Source organism: Phoxinus phoxinus, assembly GCF_949152265.1.
Source record: "Phoxinus phoxinus genome assembly, chromosome: 21".
Taxonomy (NCBI): domain Eukaryota; kingdom Metazoa; phylum Chordata; class Actinopteri; order Cypriniformes; family Leuciscidae; genus Phoxinus; species Phoxinus phoxinus.
In genome coordinates this window covers 14137967-14164957 of record NC_136896.1, presented here as the reverse complement: position 1 = coordinate 14164957, position 26991 = coordinate 14137967, and the positions used below count along the sequence as shown (strand labels likewise).

At 38.6% G+C, this 26991-nt stretch overlaps 1 protein-coding gene across 2 annotated transcripts; it reads left to right on the top strand.

Moving 5' to 3' along the window:
* The first annotated feature begins 4450 nt into the window (after window positions 1-4450).
* On the top strand, window positions 4451-26991 carry jcada (junctional cadherin 5 associated a). Of its 2 annotated transcripts, none has more exons than XM_079595701.1 (4): window positions 4451-4626; window positions 16035-16520; window positions 19082-23103; window positions 24822-26991. In XM_079595701.1, exons 2-4 carry the CDS (start codon window positions 16168-16170, stop codon window positions 24854-24856), a joined length of 4410 nt encoding a protein of 1469 aa, XP_079451827.1. In that variant the 5' UTR covers window positions 4451-4626; window positions 16035-16167; the 3' UTR covers window positions 24857-26991. The 2 variants fall into 2 exon arrangements, with proteins under 2 accessions (XP_079451827.1, XP_079451828.1); XM_079595702.1 differs by lacking the exon at window positions 4451-4626 and adding an exon at window positions 7392-7540 and having other exon boundaries at window positions 24822-26987.

The following is a 26991-nucleotide window of genomic DNA, read 5'->3' as shown; positions in this document are numbered from 1 at the left end:
CAATCACACTTTTGCTCAGGACCATTGTTATAAATAAATTGTAACCATTGATTCCTAATTTCATCCAGTTACGCAAAGCCACACAAAGGGGTTTTGCTTTCACCGAAACGCAGCGTCTCTGTGCCATGGCGACAACACTACAGTTCTCTTTAGCCTCACCTTCCTTCTTTGTGCATGCCTTTGGGCGGGTATTATGCTAATATTTAACATTGTTATGTAGACGTTCGCAGAAGTAATATCTGGATTTTGATCTAGGCATTGGAGGCAGGTCTAGAGCAGTGTTCTCTGTTAGATAGATAAAAATCCTTTTTTGGGAGAGTATAAACTTTTTAACCTTGAGAATGCACAAACAGATACATTACACACTAAAGGAAAATCTCCAATTCCAGTCAAATAACAATGATTTTTTTCGACGGTGGCAGAGAGAGCTCAAAACGTTACAACTGAAGAAAACACATGCAAATAGAAAAAACACCAGCGAATTCAGAAAATATCATTACTTTGACAACACGTGCTGCAAATACTCACAATTCAACCAAAAAACAGATAATTGCTGCAGATAGCACAGATCACAATGGAAATGTTTCAAGGGGACCCCATCAAGTGACAAACCGGGCTGGGACATGCTTATTGTTCAATGTCTACTTGTGTCTACAGCCGTGAGTTTTTTGTTTATTTTAAACGTTTCTCTTTTTGGGTGCGTTGTGAGTATTTGCAGCACATCTGTTGTCAAACTGATGAAGATGTTTTCTTAATTTGCTGGTGTTTGTATTTGCATGTGTTTTCTTCGATTGCAGCTCTCTTGTCCACCGTATTTTTACATGTGTTCTTGACGCCAACTGTGTCACAGTTTCATTTCTGTCAACAATAACAGCATTGCTCCTTCAATCATTGCTCAACCTTGTATGCAAATCAACTACGCCTAAATATCTCAAAAATGTTCCCTCTGGTTTCTCAATTTCCTTTTTAACAGACTTGTGTGTCAACAGCAATCAATGTGGAGACAGTCAACCCGTTTCGGTCAAACAAGTCTGAGGAATGGATAACTCCACGACCTGGTATTTGGCTCTGAGGTGGCATGGGTCCAGTCACCACAGGCCACTCTGCAATCCTCAAAATAGTCACTCTAAATTATAGGTTCACTTTGGACCCAAAAAGTGCAGAGCCTGATTTCAGTGGATGTTAAGAATATGTCTATGAACACTAGTGGTTATTCCAGCAGATCTGAGTTTGGAAACTTTCTTTTATGCAATTAAGGAGCAAACCCCTGCAATGGTTTCCATCTCAAAACCACAAGTCTGCATTTTGGAGTTTTATTCAGTCTGGCAGAATAATGAGATGTCTATGGGAGAGCCACAGTATTGTAAGGTATGTCAGCCCGCAAACACCTACTTTATCTTTAAAATGTAAAGCTGAGATTAGTCTGTTTGCTTTTGTATTTAGTCTTCAACACAATATAGTCTGTCCGAGCTGTTGAGGTTTTCATGCTTCATATTTATAAAGGCGCCCCCTTGATCTATTTACAGATTAACTGGAAGCCAATTAAATAATCTGTCTGACAGTTTCTAGTTGACAGGCTGTAAATGCCAAGTGAACCAGATCAGAGCTGAGCAGACAGTCCAAGGTGAAGCACATTGGCCAAGAGGCACTGAAACCTTGAGTGGTAGACAATCTCTCTGTTCACCACGCCAACTTGTGTATGTGTATGATTGAGCTAAAGGGGCTGGAGCTATGCTAGCTATCACAGCTGATTGATTGTCCTCCAAAGCCCATTACCTTGTGTTCTGTCTCAGGCTGCCAAGCATCTCCCCTTTTGCTCCCGTTCACACAGGCTAAGCAAAACATTTCAACACTTCATCTGATATCAATTAGTAATCACTTAGACTGTACGTCATGTATAAATGAATATAATACGTATACCACACACACCCAGTGTTTAATATAATTTATTATGCTAATAATACCTCGTTTTATTAAGATGGTATGTCCTTTATATTTCACAGAAGTAAAAAAAATTCTGTTTTTCGATGAGAGACTGATTCACATTAGACTTAAAATATTTTAATATATGTATTAAGATACAGTTTTTATTGGATATAACAGTGATGTATCATATTATTTTATTATAAATCCTATTATAATGGTTTCCAGGTGCACTAAATTCATTAATTTTTGAATAGGTTTGGCTTGATTTGTTCAATCGCAGAAGTCAGTTGGAAGAAATTCCCCCAAAAAATGTTTTGTATTGTTTCTGTCCAAAACGGACACAGGTAGACCGGACACTACCTCTTTTTCTACAAGCTATGACTTTCCTTAATACTGTTTATCCAAACTTTAGTGGAAGGGAGGTAGACTTGAACAATGGCTAGATTTACAGGAAGCAGATAAGCAGCAACTAGGCAATTTAAAGGCGGCTGGAATTATCGCAAACATTGAAGCGGTTGAAGGTCCATGACCTTCAGAGTTAGTTCAGCAGATGTGTAAGTGTAAGGTGACCTCACAAAACAAACCTAATGATATCACTGGAAACACAAATAAACCACAGCTTCGATCGACTCTGGTGATTTCAATATGAGAAGTAAAAAAGCATGTATTGAAACTCCAACAACCCACTCCCATTCCAAAAACCTTGTGTGGATTCTGTTATATGGAACATCTGTGTCAATATTATTAGATCCGTCAGCCTTTTTGTGCTTTTAAATTGCTCAAAGCAAACCACTTTCCATCTGAGAATGGTCAGCCATGAAAACCCTCAGGTATGGGTGTGCGTGTGTGTGCGTGTGTGTGTGCGTGTGTGTGTGTGTGTGTGTGTGTGTGTGTGTGTGTGTGTGTGTGTGTGTGTGTGTGTGTGTGTGTGTGTGTGGTGTGCGTGTGTGTGTGCTACTGAACTACTTGAAGCGTCCAAGGAAATATTTTAGCCCACACTTTCCTGGAACTTGCCTTGAATCATTGAAGGTTTGCAAACAAACAACTAAAAGGCCTTGATTTTAAGGATTAAAGCAATAAATATATAATAATATATCAGGTAATCATAATATCCATCCAATGTGTTATGAAACCGCAATGAAGTTTTGTGCCAAATTAGAGTAAAACAGTAATACTGTACACTATATGTTTACAGTAATGCTATTTAAGGATTACTAAAGTGCTGTTCATTTAAAGCTGAACTAATACTGCTGTTGACCTTTTCAAATTCAAGGGCGAATTACAGTAATTTACCAGCTTCCACATGGTAAGATTTTTGTTTTACACATGGGACACTGTAAACAGTGATTTGATACATCCTTCAATCTGATATTCACCTTTTTGACCTCTCTGATGGAACTCATTTAAAATAGTCATTGATTGGTGCCTCTCTTTGGCAGTCTATCCTTCTACTATATGTTAATTAATTGCAAATGCTTACACACACTTTGTAAATATATATATGGTAAACAATATATTGACACTACTGTAATATGAACTCACTATTTTTTGCAATACTGTTTCAGACATGTATTTTTTGTCATTTCTGATATAAAATTATTATGCTTTGTTGATTAACTATTAAAATAAGATGGATTAAATGCTAGTCAAATTAAATAAAATGAATAAATGCACATTTTATTTTTGCTTTTCGTTGTACTTGTACAATGACAATAAAGTATCTTAGTTACTGCATTATGAATTCACTTTTTATTTAAATGAATTAAAGCAAAGATGAAGCACTTGTATTATTATTTTGTACAAAATCAAGTAAAAGCATGCAGATTTTTTTTTACATATTTTTATTGAACCATGAAATGTTGTGATAGTCTTTTCTTTCTAATGTACTGCATATCCTGTATATGTAGGGCGGGACTTGATTTTGTTGATTGGGAATTGATTGGATGGTTGGATCGTTGTGGTTTCCTATTGCTGTGATGTCATGTGAGTGACAGGTTGTCCCGCCCTCATGCCAGTAAACACCTTATCAGAGAAGAGATGTTGTTGTGATAGGGGAATTTTTATTATTATTAGAAATTACGATTTTTTTTTTTTTTTACATTATGTGCTTAAATCATTATAATAAATACTTAAATATCCCATAACAATAACTGCCTATTTGGATTTCATGGTGACTCTACAAAAAAATAGTACCATAAAGAAAATAATTGGTAAAACATTATTATTTCAAAGTGTATCTCCTAAAAACTCTTCTTAAGCTGGTCTTCTCTGACTCCCAGGTTAGTCTGGTTGCCCAGCTGGGACAGACAGAGATCAAACCAGAAAAAAAAAACTTAAGCTGGTTTAAGTTTTTTTTTTTTTTTTTTTTTGATTTACAATGTTTGTTAGACAATGCATTATTCATCATTAATCAACAGTTGCAGTTATCATGTCCAGCATGAATAAGCCTCAGTCTGGGTTTGTGGAATAGTGGAATGGGATGGGGAGGGTGGGGTATGTTTCAGTCGCCAGTAAAAGTTTACCCACACGCTGGGAGGAACCATTCCCCTCGCCAGCCGACCCACACAAGACACATTTGAGCTCAATTCTCTCCCTCTCCTCTGCACAACCTTTCCCTCAGATATGCTCAGCTCAACACAGAGCGGATTCAGCACACTACATCAGGAACTAAACGCGGTCCTCGAAAAGAGCACATCTCAGGTACGTGGACGTTCCGTTTTTCTGAATTGATTAACATATTCGAAAATGGGCTTATTTACGAGGCTTTCTTGTAGACCTTGCCGAATTAAACGCGATTTCAGTTGCTGACGTTAGTAACACTGACCCGGGCCGTTCAATAAACGCAGGGAATGAAGCGTCTGAGGGATGAACTTGTGAGATAACGGTCTCATGCGTCCCGTATAGGCTAATGTCCCTGCATCTATCACACAGAATTATGACCACAAACACGGCTGGAATTATATTGTAGACTGAGATGAATTGCATTGATGATTATCAGCTAATTTGTTGCTTTCCGCCGCTGTGGAAAAAAAAATAGTCCAGAAGGCAGACGTCCAGCTTGCTGCTTGTCTGTAAATTGTGTGCTTAGGGGTCGGGCGCAGTGCGCAAGATGTGTGTTAGGATAGGCTACATTAGAGAGGTAAAGGGTGAAGTGAGCAGATTGTGTAGCCTACATTAGTGCAGAGGAGAAATGGGCTTCACGTAGCATGCCATTATAACTTTGATGTCAAGTTATGTGCAGACGGATTTTCTGTATCCTATTTCAAAAGTGTTACAGCTAACAACAACTCTTTCTTTTTTAATGTTAAACAACATGCATCATGTTATACACGCGACGCCATAATTTTGGTGTCACTCGCACATAGCCTATCCTACAACATTAAAAAATCAAATTGGGCCAGGGGGTGTTGTTTAACCCCCTAATTAGCCTATGTCGCACATATTAACAGGCTGTGTTTTAAATGTGTTTTCAAAAATGTTAATAACCATATGAGTTTGGTAAGGCCCATATAAGTTAGTGAATTCCCACCTGGCCTTTAAAATGTGCTCGCAAATCGCGTTGATAACCATAACAACATTGGTCGGAACTATCGTCCACATCAACACACCATATGGTTCTGTTATTTTAAGCACGCGCTTCAGTTCTGTCATCTGCTGATTTAAATGAGCTCTTTAAATCAGGATGGATTCTTATTGGCTGCCAATGTCCAGCTGGAAAAAAATCATTGTGAATCTGATTCTAATTAATCTGATCATCTTTCTGTACCATTATCGTTATAGTTGTTGCGTGGACTCTGCTATTCTTGTAAATTAAGAATGATTTTTACATTTATCGTTATAGTTATGATCCTTCTTGGGTGTGAACAGCCCTTTATTATTTGACACTTTATTACACAAAATAAAAAAATGACCAAGTTGACTGGGGACCCAAAAAAAGTCGACCTCTCTGAAACCGATAATAGTCTATTCCCGTATTATACCTGTGAATGGAGATCAGGCAGCTTCTATTGGTTGTGTCAGCAGTTGTTGTTAAACTGTTCAGACATACAGCCTCCTGTTGTGTTGACACTGGCTGGTTATAGTGAAAAACCTCAAAGGGCATGTGTCTCACGTGCAGAGGAAGCGACCTGTGTCAGTTCGCGGGATGCAAACAGTGAGGTGCGAGGTCAACAACTCTGCGCCGGATGGTAACTCCACTCAGTTGGGAAGCTACTGTTCAAAAGAAGGGCTGCTTTTGGTTGACCTTGACTTAGATGCCAGCAGCGCAGAGGAGTCTGGTTCAGAATGAGCCCTTATCTATGTGAAGGGATGTTTTGTGATCAGAGTGGTATTGGTACAAACAACAGGTCTTTTGATTGCCAAGGTCCTGTTTAGAGGCTGTTGGAAAGGACCTAGCATATCTGTCTTCATGTGGTTTACAGATCTTTGTTTTCAAAAGCAAGAATGTGGGCCATTTGTTATAAAGCTTCGCATGTTGGAAGCTGTTGTAAAAGGTGAAGAAACAAAACAAATGGTTGATCACAATAATATGTGAATAGGTCAAGTTGATGCCAAAATGATCAAACAAAGGTCTAATGTGAGGGAAAGATATATTGGCGAAATATAACAAAATATATTGGTCTATCGCTATAGGATTTATATACGGAAATAGATATTTTTCACCATGTTTATATTATATAAACATTACGTTATGTAAACATTATGTTTTTGAAAGAAGTCTCTTCAAGCCAGCATTTATTTGATTAAAAAAATACAGAAAAAAACATAATATTGTGAAATGTTATTACAGTTTAAAATATTTATATGTTCTATTTTAATATACTTTGAAATATATTTTATTTCTGTGATGCAAAGCTTAATTTTCAGCATCATTACTCCGGTCTTCAGTGTCACATGATCCTTCAGAAAACATTCTAAAATTCTGATGATTTATTATCAATGTTGAGAACTTAATATTGCTGCTTAATATTTTTGTATAACCTTTGATTTTTTTCAGGATTCTTTGATGAATAAAAAAAGATTTATATGGTTAGAAATATGTGCTGTTCTTTTTAACTTTGTATTCATCAATGAATCCTAAAAAAAAGTATCACAGGTTCCAAAAAAATTATTAAGCACTGTTTCCAACATTGATGGAGTATTAAATCAGCATATTAAAATGATTTCTGAAGGATCATGTGACACTGAAGACTGGAGTAATGATGCTGAAAATTCAGTTTTGCATCACAGAAATAAATTATATTTTAAAGTATATTAAAATTGTAATAATATTTCACAATATTATTTTTTTTCTGAGAGACTTCAAGAGACTTCTTTTTAAAAACATTAAAAATAGCTAGGCCTATTAAATCAGGCCTATTTTGAAGGCAGTTATTGTAATTAAATGTATTTAGACAATATCACTTTATAGTTATCCATAAAAATCCATATTGGTTGACCTCAAGATGTGCTTTTTTCTTTCACAGAACTTTATCTTCATCAAGTGACACTGAAGAACATGTAGGCTACATCCAAAGTATAGTCTACTTAAGTATTCCTTAGGTCTAAAGTAAAGGGAGGGCAATGGAAAGACAGAAGAGGAAGAGAGCTGAATCAGAGCATCACTTATCTAGCGGTACGTGGAGAAAAGGCTGGAGTCTGTTTCCTGGAAATGTGCTGATACCGCTGATGCACACATGCAGTTGGTCACATTTAAGTGGCGAGGGCTGTTCATTACTAAACAGACTGATGACATAATTATTTCCTAATTTTAAAAACCGCTCAGTTAATCATTCAGATGTATTAGATTTCAGTGGAATTTTAGGCACTTTACAGTGGTGTGTTCATTTGTAAACATGACAAGACCTAATCCATAATAGAGATTAATGAATAGAGTTGCCTCATTCAAAAAACGAGAATGTTCTCACAATCTCCCTTTTTTTTTAGTAGCATAGGTCAAATCATTGCACAGGTCTTCATTCAGATCATGAACGTAATCGTTGTAATCGAATGGCCATTGCTCAAAGAATAATATAAGATAACACCAAAGTATCAGTTTGTTTTCAATTCTGGTCTGTATTGGAAAAGAAAACAGAAAGAGAACAGGAGAGGAGATTTGAAATTCCAAAATTCTGACACTGCTTTTAAAATTTTTAAACTTGGATTACAGTTTTTAGATTTGTATAATATTAAATCAAATGTTTTTTTGTTTTGTTTTTAGAAACTTCACCTCAGAACAGTATCAAAAACACAAGTTTGATAGTATACTAAACTAATTACAATAGTGTGAGTTGCATATTGGTCGACATTAGGGTGCAATAATATGTAAAAGGCAAGCTTCCCCCCCCCACAAATTCCTTATATATTGCATATGAAAGCTGGTGGATCAACAATGTAACTGCTTTAAGATCAGAAGCATTTTGGTTGTGATAAACATTTAACAAGCTAAGTGCAACCATCTGCAGATGAAACTGGGCAATGAAATAGCGGCCTAATGGTAATTAAAAGAGATCCAGGGTAAAGGATTGGTAATAGCTCTTGCATATGATGATGTCATACATTAGATTAGAGGCCTTAAACTCATATGGAAAACAGATGGACCACTGAACTTTCCAATGCTCCTGTATGGATTCCTCTGGTCAAATACATTAGCCTGAGATGATTAAGCTCAGGGGAGGAATAGAAACCGATAAGGATCACTGGTCAGCTTTTTTCCTCTGATTATAACCGCAACCTTCTTCACTCTTCAAGGTTTAAAGGGTATGAGCAGAAGTATAGCACTGTGTAGTACTGGTATTAGGTGGCCTATTCAGTTTGAAGTGTCATTTCTTTACCGTTTATTTGTTAATGCTAAATTGTAGGCTTTTATTTGCTATCGCAGTTGGTCTATAGTCACCAAGTTTTCCTGTCTGTGCTGTTTAACACTGTGGTGTTTTTTTTGAAACGTCTCTAAGCTTCTTCCCCTTCATTTGAGATCATATTCTTTGACAGGATAAGAGCGTAATTAGCAGAATGCCTGTGTATGCCAGTCCTTTGATCAGAGTGTTTTTAACTGATAAACCTTGTCACTGTCATCTCTCTGCAAGTCAAGTCTCCTCACTCGAATTATGTACAGCCATGCGGGTTAGTTCATTAGAAACCCTGTTGTGAATAAGTCATACTTATCGTCAGTGTTAAGACCGTGAATAAGTCGTACTCTGTGTTGTTTGATTGTTGCTTTTTATAAGCATGCTTTTGTAGACGTCCTTGGTCAAATCATTGAACCTTATACAAGGCCTAACATAACCGTTTCCCCCCTCACGATTAGGTTGTTGTTATATATTCTTGTGGATTTTGGATCATCTTTCTCAAGGCCTTTGTGCTTCCTGTCATAAACAAGAAGATTGGGCGTACAAATCACGAATGACATTGAAAAATGTCACCCATTAGTGACAGTCACAGGCATATATTTTAATAGACATATAAATTTCGATTTGTTTCATTCAAGTGCTGACCATTCTGTTCAGTTTAAATTGCCACATTAATAGCACAAGACAGAGCAGCGGTTGACCTTGACAGTATGTTCAAGCATTGATACAAAAACCTCATTTTGAGCCAACACATTTCAGGACTGCGAGGAGAGAAATGCCACTTTATGCTTTTAAATGTTTAGTTAGGTTTATAAATGAGTAAATAAACCCAGCTTGGCTCAAAAATCTAATTTATTTAGGAACTTTTTAAATCTGTTGGAACACATTTTATAAAGATGGCATGCAGATCTAGATCTATCTTAGTCTATTGTAACGTTGTCTATTGGTAAACTCTAAATGTAGTATTTTTCAGGGTTGTAGGAGAACATGGAGAACTGAGTTGTACTGTAGGTTTGACTCTGTTCAGCTGTGGTTAGTTCCAGCCTGGAAAAGCATTACTTCCTACTTTGATGATCCGCTGGTCCTCCTGCCAATTGAATTACCAGACTTTGAAAACATTTCTTTAGTGCTGCCAGTGACACCATACTTGTAGGCTATTGTTTGAAACCCCGCTTTTCAAAGAAAGCAAAATGGCTCCATGACCACAGCTCAAACAAAACAAGAGCTGTTTAATGTCCCGTCCCGTCCCCCGTCCCCCCTCAAAAGCTGAAGCTTTGGTCTGTCACTAAGAGAATAGAGCCATAAATAATTTGGCGGCAACTATGACCATCACATACTTTAAAAAAGGAACCTGAAGTCATAGACATCATCAGCGAGCACTACATTAAATAAATCTTTCTTCACTTCCTCCATTATTCTCTTTTGCATTAGCTTTTGTACTGCTCTGGTTCACCCAGTTTTTTAATGTTTCAGAAATATGTCTCTTATGTCAAAATGCAGTAAATAAACAGTAATATTCTAAAATATCGTAATAATTTAAAATAACTGTTTTCTCTAATTATGATGTAGGCTAATTGATGCAAAGCTGAATTTTCAGCATCATTACTCCAGTCTTCAGTGTCACATGATCCTTCAGAAATCATTCTAATATGCTGAATTGGTGCTCAAGAAACATCTCTATTTGTTATCATTGTTGAAAACAGTTATGCCACCTAATATTTTTGTGGAAACTGTGATGAATATACCTTTTTCAAAAGAACAGCATTTATTTTAAATTAGTCCTGTCAAATCGATCAATCGCATCTATCATAAAAGTTTTTGTTTATATAATATGTGTGTGTTTATATTATTATATTTATATAGGCTAAGTTATGTGTGTGTGTACACACCCATTTATGTATGCATATATAATGTATGTAGCCTATGTATATTTATACACACACATATATTGTATATACAATATATATTGTACATATATATATATATATATATACAATATATATGTGTATATAAATATACATATAATATATACGCACACATATTATATAAACATAAACTTTTATGTTAGATGTGATTAATCGCAATTAATACAGCACTATTTGTTTTTATAACAATGTAAAAGTATTTACTGTCACTTTAATGCATTCTTGCTGAGCAAAAGTATTAATAACTTTCTAAAAAATAAAACTTTTGAATGGTAGTGTATGTCTACCACTCTATGAATTATATGAAGCATCTATTAAATTACTAAATGTAAATGTTAAAGACCAGCACAGGCTTATTAGAGGCATCTGCCCCTGTCTCTTGAAATGTCCACACATCCTCAGGAAGAAGAGGTCAACAGTGATGATGTCACAGTGTTTACGATGAAGCGCCTGTTGTGCGAGTGTGAACATGTGCCTGTTAAGGGACAGTGTAGGAGTTCCTTGTGGATGGACTGAACAATGAAGGGGTGAGGCACTGAAAGGACTTTTTATAGGACAGGGTGGACATTGTATTGTTTGTTATAAAACATTATTTTGGTTAACCATAGACACTCAGAATCCCTGTTTACATTTGACTCAGTGAATGAGATGATGCTGTGTCATGGTACAGTGGCTGTGCTCTCAGGCTTAATACTGCGTTGGCCATTACGTTCGTGTTTATGGCAATCTGTGAGGAGACATTAGTTTGATGAGGTCGTTCATCATGAGCTTCATCGCAGTTGTTCTGTCACTCCAGAGACGGGAAGTTAACATGAAATTAAAATGGACCTTATTTACTCTCTAATACACGTTCCTGGTCTTAATGTGCACGATTCATTGATTTATGTATTTGCAAAGAATACAAAATATCGTCTTTGATCCACCTCTGACTTTCTTTTTCGTCTGACATCCAAGTCCATTTTTTTTTTTTTACTCAATTCCCAGTCAATGGAGCTTCCTGTAGGCTACACTTTTAATCACACGTTTGCATAATAACTTTAATAAAAAAGTTTAGCAAAAAATCAGTACATTGTCCGATTCTGAGTGAAAATGTACTTTGATTTTGTTTTTTTGTTTTTGGGCTTTCTATTTTGGTCTTTTTTTCTTTCACAAACACATACCGCAAATCTGACTAAGTCTAAGAATAAAGAGTTGACACCAAACTGTCATGGCGGCAGCTCTGGGCTCTGCAGGACTGCTGGTGAGGGGGGTGTGAGGCAGGCCAGACCTAAAAATGTGTGATTCATTTATGAGGGAAGGCAGTGCTGGCTCCACAGGCAAACCTTGCAGTCTATAGAGGAAAAGGGTTCAGTTTGCTCTTGAGGTAAGAGGCCACCTATATGGGTTTTACCTTTAGCATTTAGCTGCAAATAAGGGATTTTACACGAAGCGTGTGACACAAAGAGGTGGTCTTCAGCATTTCTTGCTGGAAAAAGAAATCTAAAGTTCTCAATATCTGCGTGGAATTAAATGATTCACTGCTATTGTGGCGTTTTGGCTCAGAGCAGCCTCATGACATCACTGGTCTGTCTGTGCTTTTGTTCATTTTTAGCTTGTGACATGTGTTAGCCATAAAAGCAGGTCATTAATAAAAAAAAGCAATGTAGTCTAGATCACGTATCTGCAATTTTATGAATTTACTCATGCATAAGAGGCAGTTTGTCATTGAGAAAACGTCAGCTGTGCTCTGAAGCAGGCAGACATTTCTATGCTATTTAGAGTCTCCATGGACTTGGCTTGAATTGTTTCCACTTTTGCTGTTGGAAAATTTATGCTTTTGAATTTATTGTGTTGCAATGGGATGACAACATAGATATGTTGGGTCTTTTCTTTCCTATTGTGACGTAAATCCGAGTGAAACGCTTCATCTCGAACGATATTTTTTTTTACTGCGTGACATGATTTTGTCCATCTGGAATTGATTGGGTTGTTGTCGTTTGCTAATTGCTGTGATGTCATGTGTGAGTGACAGGTTGCTGGAGGGGAGGGATTATTGCCCTCCTCTCAATCCGGTGCACGCGTCATCAGAGAAGAGATGTCATCGAGGGGGAGGGAAAGTTAATGTTTTTAATGAAAGATTAATATGGTGCATGGATGAAAAAATAATGATGTTCATAGATAAATTATTTATAAATATTTAAATAAGAATTTAGATTTTATGGGGACTTTAAAGACAGCAGCTTACCAGCTGATAAACCACAGAAGTTTGTGTAAAACCGATCGTTTTATCCCGCATTTTTTGAGAGTTACCCAAAGAGCATCTTTTGCTTCAATTGAATAACATCTGAGCGATTGTTCAAAGGATTTCACATGATCAGTGCCACAAACGTAGGCATTATTTGATTAGTGACTTACTGTGTGTGCGTGTGTATGCGTGCGTGCGTGTTTACACACGCGCGCGCGCATAGCCTATCCTTAGCCCTAAAATATTTTATAGGCTAGGATTTGTTATTTTTGAAAGCTCTATAACATATATATTTTTAAAAAAGTAATTGAATAATAACAAACTACTGGAAGTACTGTGTGTGTGTGTGTGTGCGCGCGCGCGTGTGTGTGTGCGCTGAAAGACAAAATGTTTCTGAAAGACATGACTAGTGTTAAGAATTTTCCATGTGGCAGTAAAGATGGAAACTCTTCCTCCGTGTATTTTTTTATTTATTATTGCCTCTTTTGACCTCTGTGTGTGCTAGATGATGCTGTGAAAGGCAGTTCTCTCTAAGGGCCTTTAATGGCGAATGTGGATCAGTCTGGAGTATCTGGGTTGGAAAGTGTGAAAATGTGAAAGTCATACCTCTGCTAACTGCTTCCTTCAACTTCTGACAAACATCATTTAAATCAAAACAGACATTTTCTTTTGGAAAAATGTGGTATGAAAACATGCCTATCTGTTTCAGTGCCATCAGTAAAATCTCTTCTAACATGTAAAATTATAACATGGTAGAAATTAATAATAATAATTCATAATTCATAATAGCAAGGTTGTGGGTGTTTTTATCGATTGTGGTGATAATTGTCCTTTTTTTTTAGGCCTAATCATGTATTTTTCCATAAAAGATTCTGCTTTATAGATTACAGAATCAGTCAGCATGCAACGCTGTGAGAACATTCAGGTATTGTGGAAGTCTAAGCTACCATTTGGACTTCACCCTCAGCAGATCAATGAAATAACTGTAATACTTACAATGCGGTGAGATTTCAGGCAATTTTGTTTTCTCTTACTCTCTCAGAGAGAGAGAGAGAGAGAGAGAGAGAGAGAGAGAGAGAGAGAGAGAGAGAGAGAGAGAGAGAGAGAGAGAGAGAGTGTGTGTGTGTGTGTGTGCGTGTGTGCGTGTGCGTGCGCGCGCGCGCGTGTGTGTGTTTAGGACAGGTTAGGTAACCTTTTTTAGTCTTGCTCAGACTTTTCAAGGCAGGTTTTGGTTTGCTTACCTGTTGTCTACAACAGTCAGCCTACTACTGTTTTAATCTGTTGCATGTTCACATGTAAATCTGATCTCATGAGATTAGGTTTCATCACAATCTGAATTACCATCATTGTAATATGGGTTTTAAATAATGTAGTTGATATTTTCTATCTTTTTGCATTTTTTATTTTTATATATTCATTAATATATCATAATCAATATAAACATTATTTAATAGTTTTATTAAACCGTTTTCCTCGTAGGGAAATTCTTTCTTTCAAAGTTCTTTCCATTGTAAGTGATTTCAGGTTTTTTTATCCTTGTCAGAGGTGGAAAGTCCAGGTTCAGAAAGTAAAAGTCCTCCTCAGTATTTTGTTCCAATCACCTGGATTTGCTAATTAGCACAGTTTTTCAGCCAGGAGATAGTACTAATTAGTGAAATCAGCTGACTGAGTTCATGGGTGGAATAAACATATGGCAGGACCAGAGAATGTCTAATAAGGGGAGAAGGTTCACTCTCGCTACACTTCCGGCTTCTGACTGGTTGCAGTTCCACTCTGATTCCATATGAGGGCGCTCACAGGACGAGTGCAGAATGAATGGAGGTCTATGGAGCTATACCCCTCAAAATCCACTTTTCTCAAGATATAATTTTTTGTCTAGTAATTTGAATGTTGTATTCGAAAGGAGATGCAAAGAAATTGCAAATTGCTGGGTGTTAGATTTTTTAGAGTCACTTATTTGCTTTAAAAAGTCTTTCAAAATGTCAATGACGTCATACACATCGTACGACCAGAGATTCTGCTTTACGGCAATCCTTCAGTCACTGTGGTGCTTTCGCGCTCTGCACTTTCTTTTCTCTCGAGGCATCGACAACACAGCTGACACAGGTAAACACACGTGCTAGAAGAGTTTCTGCTAGAATATATTCTGTTCCTGCTTCAGATACCACGATGCCATCAAGCGGTATCTCTGGTCGTAACCAGTCCTTCACTGACCAATCAGCGTTCATTAGCAGAATGCTAGCGTATTATGGGCAACAACAACTCAACCTGTAAGAAATCGAAAGGACATAAGTACTCGTTCATTCAATTTTCGACCTATAACCCATGTTGAACTTGCCAAACCTACAATCAAATCTGAGATTTCTCAACGGCAATCGGCTGAAAGGGACAAATTTTGCCGTCTAGCCCCATAGACTCCCATTCATTTTGCACTCCAGGGCGATCGCCCCCAGTGGAACTCTGGTGGAACTACAACCAAAATTCGGTACAATAGGACTTAATAGGGAGTGAACAGGCTCTCCGTAGACGGGCTCTGGCAGGACTTTTACTTTCTGACCCCTGGACTTTCCACCTCTGATCCTTGTTATTCAAAGATCCACACAGATTCAAATATCCAAACAAACTGCGTTGAAGCTACTTCAAATAATTACATTTTCAATTTTGCTCAGGTTTATATTTTCAATTGATGAGATTGCTAATTGTCATCTTATTAAAATTATTAATTGACACAAAGGTCCTCTTATAAAGTCTTTATAACAACTACTCGGTTGCTAAAGTCGGTATTGTGGCTCAAGATTTATTTCCACACCCAGGTAAGATAAAGTTTCTAAGAATAGATAGTCAGTCATTCTGGAGAGATTTTCCTTCTGGATAAAGAACAGAGGAAAGAAGAGAAGAGGGGGCAGATGGGAGAAGAGAAGACTGGGTCAGTGGATAGACAGACCGACAGCAATACGAATCGTTTCTCTCGTGGCAAGATAGGACCTTTTTGTTTTGGCTGTGAGCAGCAATCCTCTTATGAAAAAGACTGTGAGAGATAATCATTTTAACTTCATCTGTGTCTCTCTCTCTCTCTCTCTCTCTCTCGCTCTCTTTCTCTCTCCCTCCCCTCTGTCCCGTTTTCTTTCACAGCGATGGCCTCTCCTGTGCAGCTGTTCATGAGCTTGCCTCATCTGGACTAGGAGTGGAATTCATCTGACACTCGCACGGACACACACACACACACACACACACACCACTAAAAGCATAAACACACCGCGTAGCCATGTACAGCGTGGAAGACCTTCTCATCTCTCATGGATACAAAGTCCCACAAAGGAACAGCAACAATGTCCCCGTCTCACAGTCGTCTTCCCCCCACCCTGCAACCTATGAGAAATGTCTGCCGTCACGAAGCGACAGCCGGTGTGAAATCGCTGAGAAGCGGAAAGGACACAGCGGCGTGAATGGCTACGAGGGGGACCATGTTTACAGCGGTGGAGTTATCAGGCAAGCTCCTGCCAGGGGATTCCCCGGTGACACTGAAAACAGGGTCAGGAAGCAGAGGACACAAGACGTGGACAACGGTAACCTAGGAGATGGACGTTTGCCAGAAGACAGCATGACCACGGACAGTGGGTGAGTTGTGCTCATGAGTTGTTTTTGACCTCTTCATCTTCTGTCCAACATTCCTGTATTGCTGCTGTCTTTCCTTCTTTTTCATTCGTTCCTTTGATCTGAGGTTTAAGCTGTCTTGCATGATGAAGAGTGTTACGTAAAGGTAGGAGCTGTCAAGGACTTCCCTTTTGCACCAGGACAGATCCCAGTATTCCCTTTTTTCTTTTTTTAATTCCTCCCCTGTCGCCTTTCTCCCTCCATTTCTTATTTTTTGTTTGCACTTTCTTTCATCCTCACGTCATCGTCTTTGTACTTCCTACATTTTGATGTACTCCGTTTCCTCAGTCTCACTCATTTCCCTGCACTCTCTCCTACCTCACTCCCCCTGAAGCAGATGAATTCATTAACTATGTTTAGTGCAGTGCGGTTTTTATTTCCTCTCATTTCACACGGGACTGTAGTGGAATAAACACCAATGTTGTCTGAAAGCCCGTAGCACGGTAGCACCCCCTACTGAGCATGCTCAGTTCTGCAAGCAGAGCCAGCAGTAAAGCCACATGTCCCATGAGCCCTTAGTCAGATCAATATTCCATTCCTTATAACAATCTCTTATATAACAGCATTATTAATTAAACATGATGAATGTAAATGTGAATAACTGAATTCTGCCTGCTGCATTGTCGCAGAGCAGCTTCAGAGATTAATTTTCTTTAGAAAAAAATTACATGAGAATGCCTAATTTTCCTTTTTTTTTTATTGTAAAATGTAATTTTTTTCTTACATTCACCAGTTAGTCAGTCCTTGTGTCATAGATTTTCAATATCATAAATGTCATAGACAGACAGATGTCTCTTTTGACAATTATTGGCATACTATCAAGCTATAGTGCAGCATCTCTGCACTTTTAAGTAATTGCATGTCACATGTTTTGAGACTCAGCAGTTCAGGGAAACAGCTCCACTGCTGTGACTGTTACTAAGCTAGATTATCCTTCTATGAGTGCAGGTCAGAATTGTTTAACATGCAGATCATATGCTCTCTGCTGCCAAGATATTGGATGAGAGAACAGACCTTCAATGCTGACTCAACGTTTTGCACCACACAAGTTAGTCATGTTTCTGCTTAAGATAAAATGCTAATTTATTTTGGTGTGTTTGCACCCTTAAAACCTCCCAGTTTATTGGGCCCTTTTAGGTCCTCTGCTTTGTTGACATCACTGTCAGCATGCACCTCCTTCTTTTAATGTTAGTGTGATGTTGCCTGTGTGCTGGCATAGTGGGATTTGAACACAGATGTGTCCTGAGAAACATTTTTGAAAATCATATTTGAAATCAACAGTGCTCATTGCTCCACCCCCAAAATGCACAAACACGCAATGCAAGAGTGGGTGTCTCTCTGTCATAGCTGAAGCAATGCAAAATAATGCTTTGAGAAAAATAAAGCAAATATGAGGAACAAACGAGAAGGAAGAATAAAGATTTTGTTGTTAGTCGTCAGCAAGACACCAGCTCCAGACAAACAATGATACACAAAACTGTCCTGTTATTATAGCTAACATCACAACAACGGCATATCTTGGTTCTATGAAACATAGCAAAACCACTCATGTATGGAGCAGAAACAACGCAGCCAATCCATCTGCACTAGAGAATGGATACCCGACGGGACCCGATGGTAACTGAGGTTCGGACAGATATTTAGAAATGATGTTCGGATTCGGGTCGGGCTCGGTCACATAAGCGCGATAAGGCATTGGACATTTTAAATTTTAAAAAGCGTATTATGTTGGTATAGCCAATTGGCCTGTTTCACTTGATGCAAAGGTTCGTTTTTGTGATTAAAATAAATGTAAAATATTACCATAACATCCGTCTCCCTGTGTGCGGAAATTTGTTTATGTTGCTGTGACAAAGAAACACGTGCATAATGTGTGAGCGTCTATGTTAACGGGCGCTTGTTGTCCCGTGTGCGCTGATGAAAAAAATGCGTCCCGATCCGCACACTAATCTGCACCCAGGCCTTCCCGTGTAGGTCTCTCCAGCGCTGGAAAGCTTTTCTAATATTCACGCGGGTCCTAAAGCTCTGATCCTTCTTTTTCCAGTGAAACTTCATTGACCTTTTCTCTTTTGTATTGTCTCTTAGTCATCTCTCTTTCTACAGTCTTTCTTCAAATCTTCCTCTTGCTCACTCTTTCTCCTCCCATCATGAGTGAATATGCCCCCTACTGCTGATTGGCTTACATGTGTGTTGTAGTGCTCGGTTCCATCCACTTTCAATAGCTTTTCTCAGAAATCGCTTACTTCACCTTTAAGTATGTTGTTATACTGTATATAACTAGAAACAATTTCAGTGTCAGTTTATAATTTGTATGAATCATTTTTGTGTCTGGACCACTGACATAAAGTTGAAAACCACTGACATAATGAATCAATATGTTGTTATTAATATTTCTTAATATATACATTTATAGTTAGAAAAAGTACATTAAATCTCTTCATCAATACTGCCTGTCAAAGTATGGCTTATCAAATATAACAGCTGACCTCTATTTATTTAATTCCATCTGTGTGTTTTTAATGCAGGTTTTTTGAGACCCACAGAGGAATACATTCTCAGCCTAGATCTGAGCAGGATGTGTCCTACTGGCGGAGAAGAGGTCAGGACTTTAGTGTGCTTTTGGATTATGCAGACTTTAGGGACCCACGTGGAAGTGGAGGAGGGGTTCCCAACAAACCAGAGGGCATGCACCGCAGGCCAGAATCCGCCTTGAGCACAGAGGAGCATAACCGTGAAAGACAACGGCGGGCAGAGAACGCACGTGCCAGAGAGAGAGAGATGGCACTCCACCAGTGGAGAATTGCTGCTGAAAGGAAGTACCAAAGTTTGGGAACAGAGGAGTGGCGTCCAATGACCAGCATGAGCCGTCATCCATCTGAAAACGAGGTGGCACAGGAGCAACGTAGGCCACGAACTGCTGAAGGAGCCGTTCCACCCAGAACCAAAAACAAGTCTCAGTCACTGCCCAGAATGGCTCTGCAATCTGAAAGCCACCAGTACTTCAGCATACCAACTGCTGGACAAGATTCATATGGGAGCTATAAGTTAAATGGCCACCATACACGAGACCCTCATGGACGGCATCTTAATGATAAAGAAAGCAGGCTACGGTGGACTGACCGATCAGGTGCACAGTCCGCACCACTATCAAAACCCAGATTTAGCCGACCTCTCAGACCTCCATCTTACGAAGTCCACCAGCAGATGCGTGGGAGCGCAGAGATGCTCACAGGGGAGCTTGTTCCTCGTGCCAGAGACAGAACTCCACTGCCCTTCTCAAGGCAAGAGTACTTTGTACAAGAACTTGGCGGTTCTGGTGTAGAGCCCCCTGGTTATATCCCTCCTCCATCATACAGGAGGCAGCCTGTAGTTAAAGGGGGTCACATAACTTATCCTATTTCAATGGGTAACCACCAGTATAGAGGTGACCCATTTATGCAGGGCTCTGCCATGACAGAAGTGCAGGAATGGTTTATCAGGCAAACTGGGATGGCTTGGCCAGACCATTACAGAGATGGAAGAAGAAGTATGCCCTGCAGGAGACAGGCGTATTCAGGCTACAGTGAAGAACGGATGGGTAACGTTCAGTACATTCCCTTTGATGACCCCCGTGTGAGACACATTTCAGGAGCAGGGATAGATGGGAACTCGTTAACGGATGCAGACAAAATCAGAAACATCAGAAATGAGATTCCGGTCAACCTCATATCTGAGAAGTCTAATGACAGTGCCTTTTCTCTCACAAAGAAACCATTTGACCGCACTGAACCAAGTAAAAGCAATATTAGTGACTCTGTTAATGAGGGCAGTATGCACAAGGAAGTGTTGAAGGAGACAGAAAATTCAAACACAATACCTGACCAAAACTGCAACAGGCACCCAGCTACCCATGGCAATATAGTTGCTATTCAGATGACAATGCAACAAATCTCCAACTCAGACCAGGGTTTGATTGAGACAGTGACACAAGTAAAGAAATTTGAGGCAAAAACTGTGGCTGAGAACAAGAAAAATTCAAAGAAGAAGCTGAAAGAGACAATGTTTTGCCTGGTTTCTGTCCCTATTAGTATGCAAGCAAACAAAAGTGTATCTGACCCAAATAACAATAAAAAAAATTCAATAGAAAACACAGTGGTGCAGCATGACAACCAGAACCTTATAAAAACATCAAGCAAAGAGACACATATACAGTCCAGCAGCTCCCTGTCAATTAAAAGTTCCCCTTTAAGCAAAGAGATTGTAGATACTAGGTCACTTGATCCAAGTCAAGACAATGAATTGTTCTATGCAGGATCCTGGCCTGGAGATCAGTACAGAAACCAGGAAACTCAGACGGGCTCTCCGGAAGTTTCCAGAAATAACCATCCTCCAGCAAATGACCATCCCTCCAGTTACGCAATCACTGATAAAGATGATGGAACCGACTGTAGTGCCAACTACGGATATCCCATGATAGGTCAAAAGGATCTCAATCCTTCCAGCAACAGTGCATTCTCCAGAACTGGGACTGGAAGTAGTTCAAGTATAAGGAGCCCGACTCTACCCCAGTCAGCATCAATTCCACCATCTCCAGACCGTCAACCTTTGTTGAGAAAGACCAAGCAAACAGAAGATGGTCAAGAAGTTTTTGGACAGTTCTTGCTAAAGCCAGTGAACAGACGAAAATGGGATGCTATTGGGGAGCTTGAGTCTTTTAATAAGGAAATACAGGATCACACTGGGAAGTATCCAAATGTTGACCAGAATATAGAGGAGCTGGATGATGCAATGAACAGTATTTTGGAGCAGAGTGACACAAGCAGAGAGGTCAACTATACAAAACAAGAAACCACTCCAGTTCACGTGAAGAAAGAAACTGTTCAGCAGTCACATATAGTGCAGGTCACAGAGACGCAACTCAAAAGCAATAACTTAAATGTAATGTCCAATTCAGGGAAAAGAGGCCATCCAGAATACAAAGGAACAAAAAGTTCTTTGTCCAAGGCAAAGGTGGACAGCCATACGCAAGAGATACCTGTCACCAAAACTGATAATTATGTAAACTATGAGATTCTGCACAGTGAGGACAGTGAGGATCCAGAGATGCATCGGCAGGATATCCCAGTGCCAAAGGAGTGTATGCTTAAGGATGTTGGTTTAACAGTATACACTGCTATTCCAGACACTGTGACCTCTGGATCCCCCACATGCCTGAGTCCTGAGTCACCTATGTTAACTAGCCCTTCAGATAACTCAGAGATGTGTGAGACCTTGCAGATTACATCATCAGACAGTAGCGGAGATCTAAGCAGGCACAGCCCTGAGTTTGCCGATGGTACTCAAAGCTTGAACAATAATAATGCCTTCAACTCCAAAGCCCTCAAAAGGGAAGCTGGGAGAGAAAGCACAGAGGTTACTAGATCAGGGAGGCCCTCACGCATCCATGTGATCAAGAGTCTTCATTGTAGGTTTAAGCCAAATTTTGAGGATGATGATGATGACGAACATTTTTATTCCGATTATATGAGCTGGAGTAATGAAAAGACCTTGGCAGATGAACATCTTGAGACTCTTTTGAGTCAAGAGAAAGCCAACAGTATGCAGACCGAAGACCTTAGTAATCTGTACGAAGTCCAGTGTGCCAAAGGCATTCCTGAAAATGAATCCATTGAACAAAGGGCTGCCAGGATTCTCGGCATTGCTGTGCCAGTTGAAGCCTTGGTTGTTGATCAGGTTGATGGCAAACCAGTAGAAAGTAATTTGATAACCACAGATGCTCCAGCTTTGGCAACACAAACCAAAGAGATGCACTTAAATGAGGAGATGCAGAATACCAGTAGAGAGTTTGAGGAGGTGCTAGATAGGTCTATGGATAGTCATGGAGACGTGTCAGAGGTAGGACCAGGAGAGGAGTCTGGAGATTTACCTATTGCTGAGAAGCACTGCCAGAGAGTCTCCTCAGTGTTGGAGCTGCCAGAGTTTCCCCCGAGTAACTTGTGCTTGTCGCTTCCACTGGCCGAGGATGAGGAATTGACTCTTAGTGTAGGTAAGGGAAACATGGAGACAGTTAATGCTGAGATAACAGAAGAGCTACAGGACCAGTTGCAGGTTTATTGCTCATCTCCTCTGCCCCCCTCATTCACAAATGATCAAGCATCCCTGGAGTACAATGTCTATGCAAAAGAAGAAAGCTCTCAGTCATTAGAGAGTCTACTTGCAACTATCACAAGGATCACCTTGGCCAAAGAGACAGACTTGGAAGAAGAGGGAGAACTAAAAGAATCAACAAAGGTGGATGAAACATTAGTGGAAGAGAACCAATATGGTGAGAATGCAGTCGTAGAAAACAAAGACATGACAAGTTATATGCAAGAAGAAGTTCAGGAGGAAGTGTTAGCTGAAGAGCTGATACAAGCCAGATCAACACAGCAACCAAAGACTATGGCACGTCCAATCCCACTACCCCGTAGTGGCATGGTAGCAAAGCGAGAGATCACTCTGCCACAAGGATTCAGCATGGATAATACAATGTCTGCAATAGAGGATGATGACAAGCTGTTTATTTCAGGTCAGTACACTAAATTCAGCATTCATAACGTTAATAAAAAAGTTAATCAAATGCTATATTAAATGTTTTAATCACATATACAAGATTTTCTGAGTTTCGTTAAAGAGTAGATACATCTTAGCTTCCCAATAGTTCCTGATAAAGATATTGTAAACAGTCAGCTTAGCTGTTGTTTAGTTTGTAATAGTTAATCACTTCATACCAGTCTGCTTCCAATATCACAGTTTTGCTTTATGTGTGTTGTCTATAATGTGTAGTCCATTAGTCACCTTAAGGAATATGTTTTAAAGTTTGCGTGAACCGGAAGTTACAAACGACTTTTCTCCAGTGTTGTGACGTATTTCCAAGTGAAACGGAATATTGAACAGAGGGCAGGGTTTTACTTTAGCGCTCCTCCTCTCCATCTCTCGCTCATAGCAGACTAAAGGTGTGTGCACACTACAAGCGACAAAGCGACACGTTACCATTCATTTCAATGGGGAGCGGGCGTTTTCCGGCGACACGCGCGATCGCGGCCGTTGGCGACCTGATGGGGCGTGTCTGGCGACGCGACAAAGTTGAGATGTGTTTAACTTTATGCAAATGAAGAGCGACTTTCGAGAGCGACAACCAATAGGAGTGAAGTCAGTGGAGCGCGTGATCATCCGTCACTCTCTGACAGAGGCAAGTTGAACGAGAAGCTTATTTTAGCCGTCAGAAACTGTCCTATAAGTTGTGATATATCTCCGTGTACATACAGTGGTATTCACAGTACTGACTCAGAGCCTGATTAGTTTCGTGGACCCATATAGACCAGTATTTGCCCGTTTGCTGCAGTTAAATAGCCGCGATGGCAAAAAACACTCACATTTTCTCGTTCATCTTTAATATTATGCATGTTATGAACTGATTCCATTTATATTTCGAATTTTCCTTCCAAAATGTTTGTTTGTAGTGGCAAGAAAACTGATTTGTTGTCTACAACATGGAGAAACATCCGTGAATGTCACTCACAAACATTACTAGGCAACCAGTAGCGGGAACGCCCACTAGCGACCTCACCGCCAGCCACTGGCGACCTGCAGCGACAAAGTCGCTTGTAGTGTGCACGCACCTTAACGGTTTGAGGGGAGTGGCTAAGCGTTTTCAATCCAAGCCGTCATCAGAGAAGGAACGCCATTCCAGACCGGAAGTAACTTCTCAGATTTTGATTAAAGATTACCACGGCAAACTATTTTTTCTGTGTATAACAAGACTAGTAATATGCGCTAACAAAGTAAATAGGGTCTTTTTTGATTTCATGTTGACTTTAATGGTGTGGTATACAACAAAACAACTTGACAGACAATCAACTTTCAGTGGAAATAATAATTGTTTTTTTCCCTGGTATTTTTTCCCTAGCATTATGAGTTGCCAAGCCACAACAACTGGTCTTAATACTTGAGGGCAATGAGCAATGAGTTTTTTCACCACAAGAGGGAAGCGTGGTCTGATTTATACTCATTGCCATAACAAATCAGGCAAGAATAGATAATGGACCAAAACTATTATATTATATTATATTATATTATATTATATTATATTATATTATATTATATTATATTATATTATAAAAACGATTTTTTTCAACAACAAAAAATTTACTCTAAACAGATATTGCTCTTCTTTTCTAGTAGACATATAATGTCATGCTATGGTTTTGAGTCAAAGTGATTAATATAATTTGTATTTTTTTTCAGATGGATATGACCCCAGTCATGTGGAGAGAGTCTGAACTATGACACAGTCAGAGCAATTCCAGTGACTTTTACTGGAATACAGCCTGTAAACAAACACTCATCTGAAACTGAGAATGATGTAGGCTAGAACCACTCATTTTATTAAAAATAGTCAGAGAAGTTTATAAGCAGGCAGATGGACTCCATGTCACCTATTAATACTATTAATTCTGGGAATTTCTATGACCTGTTGATGGCTGGAATAGCTAAGATGTATATCAATGAGATATGAATGTATAATGTATATCAAGTAAAGCTCAAATATTACACAAGCTAGCTACAAATCAGTCTGTAAAGACTTAATAATTTTCTAAAGTTTCTCTGCACCAGCAAATGCTGGAGTTCTGTTGGGCTTTCCCAGAACACAGTGTCATTGTGCCAACAGCAACAAGAAAGACACAAAAGCGTGCACTTCTCATTTTCTGCAGTATTACCAATGAGAGAAAGGAGAGAGGCCTTGATGTAACAAAGCAATGAACTGGACTGGCGAGGTAGCAGCTGAATCAGTGACATTACACTGTGCTTTTAATCACTGAAAAATATTTTTGTAAGAAATGTTAAAAGGAAAGTGATAATTTGTTTTACAGGTTGGAGAAACCATCTATGCCACTGTGGTAAAACTGCAATACAAAATTATAATTGTTTTGGTTGCAAATTATGGAATAGGATGCTTTTACCCAAAAGAGGCAGCTAAGGAGAAAGGTGAAGAGAGGCAAAGATTTAAAGATATTTTGTACAAAATCTTGGTCTCCAGCAACTTTAATCTTAACTGCAGTGATTTTAGTTTCCGTAGTAATTGTTTTAAAATTACTCCCTGCACTTAAGAGTTTTCATTTTCTCATATGCAGTTTGAGCTTTTCAGAGTAGCAATCTGACAATGTATCATCTCACCACAAAATGCAATCAAAAAAAAGAAGACAAATGTATTTATTTTTATCAAGCTATCAACAATCTGTACAGATGAAAATATATTTGAAAAAGTGGATTTTATTTTACCTTGTGAGTTTGTTTGCTTGATTACAATCATTATGGATATATCATATCTGAATGTCTATTATCCTGTATTACTCTGGCAATGAATGATTCTTTTATTGTGCCGTGTGGCGTGCTTTTTGTTGCACAAATGTCATAAATTGTTTCTTTATGCACAAATGAAGTATTCTGAATCTTAAGTCCATCTCAGTTCTGAAAGCTCATATTGTGAGTATACCTACCAGAAGTAGTGCTTGTTAACTAGTTTACCCTTGTAATTGCTTGGTTACTTTCTGTTATGACTCTGTACTTGCATAGTTGAGGTGGACAACAGTTGCCCAATGATATTTCCATCACATGTTTTTTTTTCATAAATGCAGTCCAAAGTGCACTAAAATTAATTTAAGTAAAAACTAATTAGCTCATCCAAAAAACGGAAATAGTGGTCTCTGCCAAAAACTCCAGTAAAGTCATTGCCTCCATTTACTCTGAATATAGTTATTGTTGTGGATAAAGTGTGCAAATACCATAATGTTATAGTAATATTACTATTGATATTTGCCATAAGCATAATTATAATAAACCATGAATTCATGAAAAAATATGTTCGGTTGTCAGTGGATAGGGAAAAATAAGACAGCATTAATCACATTTACTTTTTGTAACTTGGCATCACATTTTTGTTGTAAGTAGTCCTTGATTGTTTATACCATTTTGTACTATTTTGTTTTTCAAAACAGATGATTATATTGTTGCATATAACGTATATGGCATTTAATATCTTTTTCTATTTTCATACAGAAACTGTACATGATTATTTTGTATTGAGTTGGAACTGATTTGCATTCTCTGCATGATATAAAAGATGTAAACTGGGGTCAGGAAAAATGTTTTGCATACAATTGCATTTGGTACTACATTAAAATATATTCATTATATTACATTGTGCACATTTTTATCCTGCTAAAAAAAGCTTTGAACAATATTTAAATTTAAAACAAGCTATTTTTGAATATTTTACAGAAAGGGGAGTGTTTACTGTGCACTTCAGTACTTGTGTCTTTGAAGTATTGGGTGAATGTGAATGAAATGTTTGAGAGGAAACTCCTTTGTACATTATAGTAGATTGCTCATTAATAAACTCCTTGCATGGACTGTT